The sequence below is a fragment of the Bidens hawaiensis genome, unplaced genomic scaffold (assembly GCF_021521415.1).
Source record: "Bidens hawaiensis isolate Kalapana, Puna unplaced genomic scaffold, B.hawaiensis_p1.1 tig00028623_1, whole genome shotgun sequence".
NCBI classification, from domain to species: Eukaryota; Viridiplantae; Streptophyta; class Magnoliopsida; order Asterales; family Asteraceae; genus Bidens; species Bidens hawaiensis.
The window spans coordinates 298,306-309,307 of NW_027494691.1; the positions used below are offsets into that span (position 1 = coordinate 298,306).

An 11,002-nucleotide genomic window follows, 5' to 3' on the forward strand; every position below is an offset into this window, starting at 1 on the left:
TAATTATTAGATCATATTATAACTAGACAAAGTAGAGGATAGATTATGAAAATATGCAAACACGTATACACCCTTTGTATTACTCAAATTCAGTTAGGGATGTGCAAATAGTATTGGGTATTGGTATCAAACCGGTACCAAATATTTAAGAAAATCAGGATCGAGAAATTCGGAATCCATAACAGTATCGATATTATCGAGTTTTTGCCTACAGTACTAATACCAGGTTTTTGGGGAGATTCCGCTCATCCTGAAATTCAGTAATGCAATCAGAATTCTTAAAACATTCTCTGGCTTGATTTTTATAAAATTTAGTCATAGGAGTAATTATAAAATAAGACTTGTGTACACATAATATATTGTTATATCGTTGACGTAATATGACCACAAGATAACTTTTGTTGGAAACACGTACAATCGTTTAAGGGTGCACGCCAAGTATATTTATTGGTACGTAACAAACTTAATTATGAACACAGCAAAAGAAAACCTGAATATTAAGGTTATCACGTATGTGTTTTATATCAAATTAATTTATACAACGTGCCATATATATGTAAGTCTTTGTAAACAAGAATAAGTTAAAAAGTGACTCGTATTAGTTTAGTGTGATGTTAACGAGAATAAAATAACTTTAGATATCGTACTTTCAACACAATTACTCATAAAAGGATCGTTTAGTTAAATTATATATATTAATTTTTAACGAGCTAGCATATATACAGACGCTTTAAAGAAAGAATAGTTAGCTGCATGGCTGTCTCTGATATTCCAAATGCCTCAAGCAAATACTAAAAAATAAGTAGGCTCGTATATATAGAAAAAAAGTTTCAAAGATTGACGATGAATGCGACAAGAAAATAAAGTTAAACAAATCATCGCAGGTTTAAAATATGTTTATATATAACTTTGGCCCCGCGTCAGAACAGACCCTAAGAGGTCGTCAAACCGCAACACACCTAAAAGACGACCCTGACTAGTTGAAAACACACTCAAGACTTGATATACTAGATATTCCCATCAAGTAATGCATCAATTTCTCTCATATATATTATCGTTGCAGGTACCTCAGTAATAGAATATATGATTATTGTATAGAGATTGACAATATATTGTATAGTTTTAACAGATAGTACTCTTTCCATGGTTACGATTGATTATTGTCATTATTTATAGTGGTAAAATAATGAGAAGGAGGCAAGGAAGATTGAACCATTCTTTACATGAGAAGGTAAAATAGTTTTTTCTTTCTTTTTTGTGTTTCTGCTAATTTACTTCATGCAACCCCACCAAACTTATTTTGGCCACTGTTTAGGTTTGTAATCTCACCCTAAGTCCCGAACCTTCCATTACCACGTACACATCCAGATAGTAGACAACGTGGTACAAGAATTTAGACAACTAAAAGACAGAAAAATAAGTGGCAAAACAGGAAGTTGCCAACTCGATGTTTCAAATTAACCTAACTCGATACTTGAAAGATATTGTTTCGTGGTAAATCACCCTTTCTTTTCCCTCCACACCAAGTAACCAACCCTTAATAAGATGATGCTTTCTGTTCCTGGTTTTGCTCTTTCTTTGCTTGCACAAAACCTTAACAAAACACAAACACCCTTGGTATATATATATATAGCACAAACTTATTATTTAATTCAATATAAACACACACAAGAAGCAGATTCAGAAGGTGGCAGATCGATCATCCATGGCCTTCGCTTACAAGAACATCATCAACAGGTTTCTTACTTTCTTTTCTTAAATGGCCTCTCAGTTTTTATCAACTAACATGTTAATTATAAGTCTCTCATGACAATTTTGGCGCAGACACACACACATATATAGTGCGTTTATTTCAGAAAAAAGTATTATCTGATTGAGAGCCGAGAGAACCAAATAAGCATATGTACGTAGTGCTTCAATTATAATGGTGAAATTAAAAAAAATGGTTAATTTTTGACTCCTCGCTCTTTCTTATTAATCTGATTTCATCCGGCTTTCTCTTGATTGTTTTTAAACAGCATAACAATTTGTGCGCATGTGCATGTAGTATATGCTTATATATGCATTTATACAAAATGCTATAATACTATATCCTTTTCAATAAAAAACTCAATATATATAATAAATAGTATATTTGTAATGAAACAGATATATATCTCATATATATGTGGAAACGTTCATTTACAAAATAATCTTAACATGAGAACGTAGGAAGCAATACCAATCCATCAAAAATGAGAACATAGAAAACAAAATCAACTACAATATCAATCTACATAAGCAATGCTTTATGATAACAAAGAAAAAACCTAATAATAACAACAAAATGTAAATCAACAAATACTTATAACTCTCATAATCAGAAATCAGCAAATACGAATAAAAATAACAGCAAACAATTATAAAAACAAGCCTAATGATAACAATAAATTGTTTCTCACTGTTTTCATGTTAAGAATAAAATTTATTTGATCTTAAAACCCCATAATATGAACATCCCTCAATATATAAGTTTGAATGTTATCACGAGGTGAAGCATATTCGTCATCATCCATCACCTTTAATATGGTATAAACACGTTATATAGATAAAATAAAAGGTAAAATTTTAGTATAAATCCTATGAAAGGTTTTATATCATTGATCAAGTCAAATCCATAGCTAAAATCGTTTGATCCAACCCCTTAATAAAATGATAGTAGCCATTAATAGGAGTGAAAATAATAGTGCTATTTTTAGCTAGTTTCATCATTTTTAATGCAGTTAATTTTATATATATTAAATTATAGGAAAATTGGATTTTAATAATCACAACTTTTTGTTATTGGCCGATAATAATCTCAACTTAGTTTATTCCAACCAGTGATCCCAAATTTAAAAAAATTGGCTATCAATAGCCCCCCGTTAAAAAAAACCTAACGGCGTTAAGTTTTTTCCGAATTTCAAACTAATTTTTTAGAGCTTTTGATCGGAAAAAGAATACGAGTTGACTGATATAAAACTTATATCGAAACGATAATCCAAACAGCTTAATTTTTGTTAATTGAAAGTTCAAACACCCCGATTTGAAGCACTAATCAAGCCATTTGAAGCATCATTTCGAGCTAAGTTTTACGTGGATCGACTCGTATCCTCCTTCCGAACAAAAGCCCTAAAAAATCAGTTTGAAATTCGGAAAAAACTTAACGTCGTTGATTTTTTTTTAACGGGGGACAATTGAGAGCCAACTTTTTTAAATTTGAAGCCACTAGTGGGAATAAACTAAGTTGAGATTATTATTGGTCAATAAAAGAAAGTTGGGATTATTAAATTCAATTTTCCTAAATTATATTTAAAAGAATATATTTACCACAAAATTAAGAATTTTATTATCTTTTATTTGAATATAGTATTTCTATAAAAGTTGTTACAATGTTTATTACAACAATATATCTAAACTAGGTGCAATGGTGTATTAACTTGTTACAGTGGCGTGTCTAAATGATGTAACAAATGATGATGTTACAATGATACGTTTACGTTGGTGCATTTAAATCATTATAATATGCATAAAACACTTGGTAGTTGTACATATGCCACATCTTGATGAGTTGGTTCTACCTATGCTTCTCATGCATAGGAAAACCTCTTTCATATAAACCGACCGTGTTGGCACATGTATTTTTTTATGATTGGTTTTATATTGTTTAAAGTTGTAATGATTTATACTTAAACGTAATTAAAACTGTTTAAAGTTTGATATCTGATTGTATGTGTTTCAATTGGCAGTGGGTGCACCCATGGCTCGAACCCGCCACGTTTGTTTCTAGGGACACAAAGGCCGTTAAATTCACTCGGACCCAACCCGAACCCGAATAACCAGACAAACAAAATAAACCGGGTCCAGATCCCCAATGCAACTCATCACCCCTCCTCTTACGGTACCTACATTTTCAACTTTTAGTGGATCAAACTTCATATTCCTTCATAAATGCTTGCATACTAAAGATTTTTGTTTTTTTTTTTTTTGTTTTACAGTTGCTTCATTTGCTGCTTTCGCGATGCTTACCCTAGGTGTCGCAAATGACGTTCTAACCGTCGGTAAAGAACTACGTTCACTCGCTGATGAATTCATCCCGCGAGAATATCAAGACTACTACCTCCATGAAATGAAAAGGCTTCTCGTTCACAAAGACGCCGAGTTCACAATTATTATAGACGAACACCAGCCTCAATCGAGCTCCCCCGACCAAATGTTCAAGGCTGTAGGAACATATTTAGCGACCAAAGTGCACGAATCATGCGTTCGGAAGCTTAACGTGTGCAAAAACAAGGAAACTTTAGCCATCACAATAAACGAAAACGAAGAGATCATCGATGAATTTGAAGGGGTTCAGGTGAAATGGAGATTAGTGACAAAAACCGAACCCGGGGAGCTACATTCAGGCCCTAAACTCTACGAGTTGAGTTTTCACAATCGACACAGATACGTGATACTAGAGTCATACTTACCGTACATTGTGGATCGGGCTAACGAAATTACAGCCGGTGAAAGTGGGTTAAAGCTTCATATGATTGGCAACGGGTACAAGGAGCTGAAAACCGTGATTCTCGATAACCCGTTGACATTCAATACCCTAGCAATTGAGCCCAAGCTAAAGAAGTTGATTATTGAAGATTTGAATAGTTTTAGAAACGGTAAGGAATATTATAAGCGAATCGGTAAGGCTTGGAAGCGCGGGTATTTAATCTATGGGCCTTCGGGCACAGGCAAATCAAGCTTGATCGCCTCGATGGCTAATTACTTAAACTATGATATATACGACATTGATCTCAGCGAGGTCGATTCTGACTCGCAACTCAAAAGTATATTACTAGACATACCAAGCAAATCAATACTCGTGTTTGAAGATTTTGATCAGCTTCATAACCCGACAGGGGACGATAAACTGTCACGAAAAACATCCTATACGCGGGTCTTGAATCTAATGGATGGGATTTGGTCTTGTTGTGGGGAAGAACGAATATTTGTGTTCACAACCAAGTATATAGATACACTTGACCCGACACTGCTTCGACCGGGTCGAATAGACATGCATATTCAAATGTCGTATTGCACATTTAATGCATTCAAACAACTGGCTTTCAATTATTTGGATGTTGAAGAACACAAACTTTTTGGGCAGATTGAAGAGTTGTTGCAAGCTGTAAATGTGACACCCGCTGATGTTGCGGGCGAGCTTATGAAGTGTAGGAAAGATCCAACAATGTCGCTAGAGAAGCTTATTGTTTACCTCGAGAACAAAACCAGTTTGTGAGCCGCGGCTCGAGCCATGATCCTCGGAGTCAAGCCCAATTAGGCGTGATTAAACCACTATTATAACATTTGTTTATGTAAATAGAGACTATGGTTAGCTATGAATGTACAAAAGTAACATATTTTTTTAAAGGAATTAGTATAGTTAAGGATTTTCAATTACTTAGGTGATAAGATTGTACATTTGTACAATTATTAATATTATGTCTTATATTTGTTTGATTTATTCATCTTTTTGTTTTATTTGTTTACATAGTCAAGTAGTTAACGGTAAGCTGTGTACAATATATTCTACAAAATCCAATAGTGTAATGTTTCCTATGATCAGAAAGTGCTATTTTACTAGAGACCATAGCTTACAAAGACAAAGATTATGTCTTTTTCTTGTGTATTATTGTATAGGTCCAATTCTGGTCTCCTCTGTTTTTTTTTAAATAAAAAGTAGATTTAATGCATGCACATGTTTATACACCCTACGTTATGGCCCATGGGTCATGTTAGCATCTTCGAATTAAAATCAACACCTATCCTCATCTGATGAAGTGTTTTTTCCATCTTTATATATCATGAACATTTAATTTAATCTTTCATTACAAGTACATGAATGTCACAAAGGCTGTTCACTTATTCATGTGACATTGACTATACTGAATTAATTTTTTTAAAAGGGCAAAATAAACCAATTGTGGTATAAACTATAATACACATTGCACTTGTTTCAAAACTCTTTAAACAACTTACCCGCTATCATCTTTATCTTCATGTTGGCTCCATATTCTGGTGGGGATGAATCAATAAGTATTTATCGTCTTATGCACATTGCGTTTGTCGGATAATATCTTATGAATTATAATGTTTGACCGACAATTCCAATGTTTCTTGACACGGGCATACAATTTCTTTCACACGGTTGCCCTTTTTATAGATCTTGATTGTCGGCACAATCCTCACATTCTCGGTTTTTGCAAGTACCGAGGTTTCTTCCACATCAACCTTGCAAGATAAAGGATTGAGAATTAGTAAACATATTAAGTGTGTTTCTAGATGGTGGTGGAAAGTTTCAAAGACCCATTGCCCTTGTTTTTACCGTGAGAAATATTATGGACGGGTAGCGGATGCATAATGTATCCAAAAACAGAGATGTCTTCTTGCATTGGTGGTCGGATGATGATTTGAAAAGAACAACCGAAGCTCCTGCGGTTTCCAAATTAAAAGATTTAATATGAGTTTTAAGTAGGGGTGACAATCGTGTCAGCACCAGTCAACCCCAACACCATCCGTACATTCATTCGTTTCAAGAACGTCAACCCTAACCCAGACACACTTTAAAACATGTATGTAACCCTAAACACGGCCCATTTAATCCATTTATCTAAACGAGCAAAAAGCTTGTAATCAAGTTGAAAACATGTTTACTGAATGAAAATCCAAAACCTGCTTATATTCGTGTCGTGTTGTGTCGTAATCCCCCCCCCCCAAGTTTTAACTTCTTAGTGGTGATTTTTAAGAATGTAATGTGAATGAAAAACGAACCGGTGGATGAAACCGCAGATTTAAACTGATCAAGACTCGTGACTGACTCAACTTCACCTCCAAATTGCATATTATACACCTCTTCACCACGGGATTTCTTTAACGCAACTTGAGCATGAAACAAGCATTCGGCTATCTCATTATCATCAGGAAGGTCTCTCCTCACCACTTCATAATCACTCACCGATTCAGCCCATCGATCAAGCTGTTAATTATATCAACCAATTCAGAATCACATCATACAATATTAATATCCATGTCATGTTATACCTTACTATACGTCGCAGCTCTACGAAGAAGGGCTTTTGTGTAATTTGGGCAAACAATGAGAGCTTGATTACAGTCATCCAGAGACAGTTCCATCTGTCCCAACTTAAACCAACACGCGGCTCGATTGCAATAAAGAACAGGGTTCACAGGCTCAAGCCCAATCCCTTCACTATAAGCTGAACAAGCTTCCATGAACCTTTCTGAATTGAACAGATCATTGCCACGAGCTCGGGCTCTAACCACTGCTCTAATGTTTTGAACCAAAACCGCAATCTCCACATGTTGTGAGTCGATATTTCCTAATTTTTCAATGCTAGTAACTGCATTTTCAAATCTTTTAACCAAAAAAGAAAATTTTGATCAGAAAATCGATCGAGCGGTTCTGAATACGAAACAAAGAGAGATGATATTAGATATGCACCTTCCAAATGCCATGTCAACTTGAGCACGGACAAACAAAATGTATGCTTCAAAAGCCATCCCGAATAACTTTGGTTGTGAATACGAAACGCTGCAAGTTGCTCTAAACATAGGCATGATTAAAAGGGTTGCATCAGCATCGTTTAATCGCCAGAGCTTCAAGAATGCTTCCGCTTTACATGCAAATAACTGTTGGTTTGATAAAAATACATTCACGAAACGAGTCAAAACGGATGTTCTTTATACATATCGGTCATGTTGACCAGCATTCGGGTTTTGTCCAAAATTTAGCAATTTATCAAGAAATGGGCCGAAGTGCCTCTAATGTCAATAACGCCATTAGAGACAATATTCGGCCCTTTTTACCTGGGGACAAGAATTGGCTCCGGAAGCCATTGCTGCATCACATTCTCTTATGACACCAACCCAATCCCGAATCGACCTACACGTGGTGCACTTATTTAAGTGATTTTCGACCGATTGCAGCCTTATGAGCTCGTTCGGATCCGGTTGGCACCCGGGAAAACAAATATGTTTTCTGGCATTTTCCACCTGCCCTAAACTGTCATTAATTATACAAATAAATTTGCTTTAAGTTCATAATGAAAAATAAAGCAATCAGAATTCAGAGTTCAACCACCCATTTGACCTGAATTTTTTTTTAATCTTTTTCACATATTAATACTTGAAATTTACATCTTATGAGAAAAATTAAATAGATAAATAAATTATATACAACACTTACATTTTAATAATTGAATATTATCTTAATTTTCTTTTTAATTTTACATTTTAACATAAAATACCCAACATATTTAATTAATTGCACAAAAGCAAAAATAAAATAATAATTATTATTATAATAATAAGATTAAATAGGTTAAACTCTAAATTTTCTTTTCAATTTAAATTTTAAATTAAGATATCCAACAATTTTAATTTATTACACAAAACACATTTAAAAAAAATATAATAATATATAAATAGGTTAAACAGGTCAACCATAAATCTACCGGGTTAACCTATACCGGACCCGTTTAGCTAAACAGGCTCTAGGATTCAACCCGAAACTAACCCATCCCGTTTATATTAAACCCAAACCCACAAACCGTGTCGGAAATTCACGACCCTAGAGTAAAAGACAAGAATGATTGATCAAAAAGACAGACAACTTTATGTTGAATAATAATAAAAATAATAATTGTCACCTAATAAAAAGTGATCCTAAATGCCGGTGAGCCCTCTTGTACCCACAATCCAACTTAATAGCTTCATCACATTCTCTCACAGCCTCAGTCAACCTGGTCAAACACACCAATGCCGCCGCACGGTTACACCGGTAAGTCGGTACCTCCGGCGACATCGCCACCGCACGATCATAACAACCCAACGCCTCAAAATAATCACCCATTTTATAATGCTGGTTTCCCACCCTATTCAACTCTCTGGAATCCAAATTTACACCAACAGAAACACGGGTTTCAGTTTCTCCGGCGGGTTTTCCGGCAGATCCTCGCCGGAGTATGCTGCCGTGGCCGTAATTACAAGTCCCGGAACTTAACACGTCCGGTTTTGAACTCCGGGTTGTCATCATACCGGGTTTGAGTGTCCGACCCGACGGACAAATGTTACCGGTTGGAAGAACGTGCACGGACGGAGAAGTAACGGATTTTTTACTGGAACTGGACCGGGTCCGGGTCAGACCCGGTTTTTTATCCAGTGGGTAACTGTTGACGGAAATCTCGCCGGAGTTGGATTTTTTTGAACCGGGTCCGGGTTGAGTTTTAATTTGAGTCCGACCCGGTTTTGACCCGGATGAGCTGGAAGTGGAGCTGGTAGTTGGTGTTGGTACATGTTGTAAAGGTGAAACCGGTGAACCCAAGTTGAGTTGACGGAAGTCCGGTTTGTTTAAACTTGTTTCGGACATGGGGTTAGTGTGTGTGTGTGTGTTCAGATTGATGAAAGTAGAACAATAATAATAAGTTATAATATTTTGTTTTGTTTATATATAGAATGGAGCAGAGCCTTTATTACTTTGACAATGAAAGAACGAATGTGTATTGAATAGGGTGTGTAAAACTGAAGGCTAAAAAGTTAATGATTGAAGAAAAAGTAAGTTTTGAGTGGTTTGATGATGTTATAAAATCGCCTGTGGAAAGAGGAGGAAAGTGACCGGACATATGTGGAGTTTATTATGTGAAGCGGTTTGAGGCAGAACTCAGAAGATAAAAGAAAATGAAGATGATGCAATCAGCAATTTAGATAACTCTGGACAGACAGAGATACACCATGTTTACGGCCAACATATGTCCTAACATATATGAAAAAAAGAATATTTCTTTATCCTTTGTTTCACGGTTTGGAGATAAATCTATAAATAGTATGAATGAATATATATATATATATATAGGCTAAGTATAAAATAAAAACTCTGTTGAGTTGTGAAAACTCTAAAAACCCATTCTCAATCACATGTTTTTAATTAATGTTTAAATCTTGTGGTTCACAATTAAAGTGAATAAAAAATGTAAATATAAATATAACTTTTTCTCTCTCCTGAAAACATATATAAAAATTAGTAAAAAAATATTAAAAAATAGCAAAACATTTTTTTTGTGATTTTTCGATGTTTTGTATTAAATGTTACAACATATATTACATGTAACAAAAAAAAAACGATGTTACATACGGTTTTCGTGGGTTTTCACAACTCAAGTGGGTTTTCATTTTAACCTTACCATATATATATATATAGTATTACGGGGGTTGTTTTACATTATTCGTTTTTAATATATATATATATATATATATATATATATATATATTTGGATTTTAATTTTATTTATTATAAGAAAGTTAATAATTAATATATTTAAGGTTTGATGATAAAATGGTTTCACAAATAAATGATATGTTAAAAGCTATCTGGGTTTGGTGATACCCATTACCCGTTTATTTTCTTTATTATAAAATTGTTTCTTAATTTTAAATAGTATCTTTTTTTAAATAAAATAGGATATTAATTTTTAGTATATCCCTATTTTATAGGATTTTCATATCAAATATTTGATGAGATTAATTTTTAATATAATTAAATGTTATAACCCGTTTAAGAGCTATCTGAGTTTGGTGAGACCTTTACCCGTGAATTCGGGTCAAATACATAAGAAGCCTTCATTTACAAATAAAGCAATCTGATGGCTTAAGAGAATAGTTGTTTTACATTTTTCGTTTTTTAATATTTATTTTTTGGATTTTAATTTTCTTTATTGTAAGAAAGTTAATAATATACTTAGGGTTTGATGATGAAAGGGCTTCATAAATAAATGATATGTTATAACCCGTTTAAAAGCTATCTGCATTTGGTGACCCATGAGACGCTTAAATTGCATATTAATTATAAATAATATATTTTTCTTTTAAATTGGATATTAAATTTTAGTATATCTCTATTTTATAGGATTTTCATATCAAATAATTGGTT

At 34.0% G+C, this 11,002-nt stretch overlaps 2 protein-coding genes across 2 annotated transcripts; one reads left to right on the forward strand and one right to left on the reverse strand.

Annotated features, from left to right (window-relative positions):
- Window positions 1-1,705: 1,705 nt before the first annotated feature.
- On the forward strand, window positions 1,706-5,296 carry LOC143577479 (AAA-ATPase At3g50940-like). The gene is made up of 3 exons (XM_077061305.1): window positions 1,706-1,737; window positions 3,768-3,919; window positions 4,017-5,296. Exons 1-3 carry the CDS (start codon window positions 1,706-1,708, stop codon window positions 5,294-5,296), a joined length of 1,464 nt encoding a protein of 487 aa, XP_076917420.1.
- Window positions 5,297-6,028: 732 nt separating this feature from the next.
- On the reverse strand, window positions 6,029-9,448 carry LOC143577480 (TPR repeat-containing thioredoxin TTL1-like; the record flags this gene model as incomplete). Its single annotated transcript, XM_077061306.1, has 7 exons — window positions 6,029-6,288; window positions 6,383-6,489; window positions 6,829-7,033; window positions 7,099-7,432; window positions 7,520-7,707; window positions 7,885-8,080; window positions 8,727-9,448. Coding segments are annotated over 7 exons (1,905 nt in total), but the record flags the coding sequence as incomplete, so codon positions are not given.
- Between the last annotated feature and the right edge of the window lie 1,554 nt (window positions 9,449-11,002).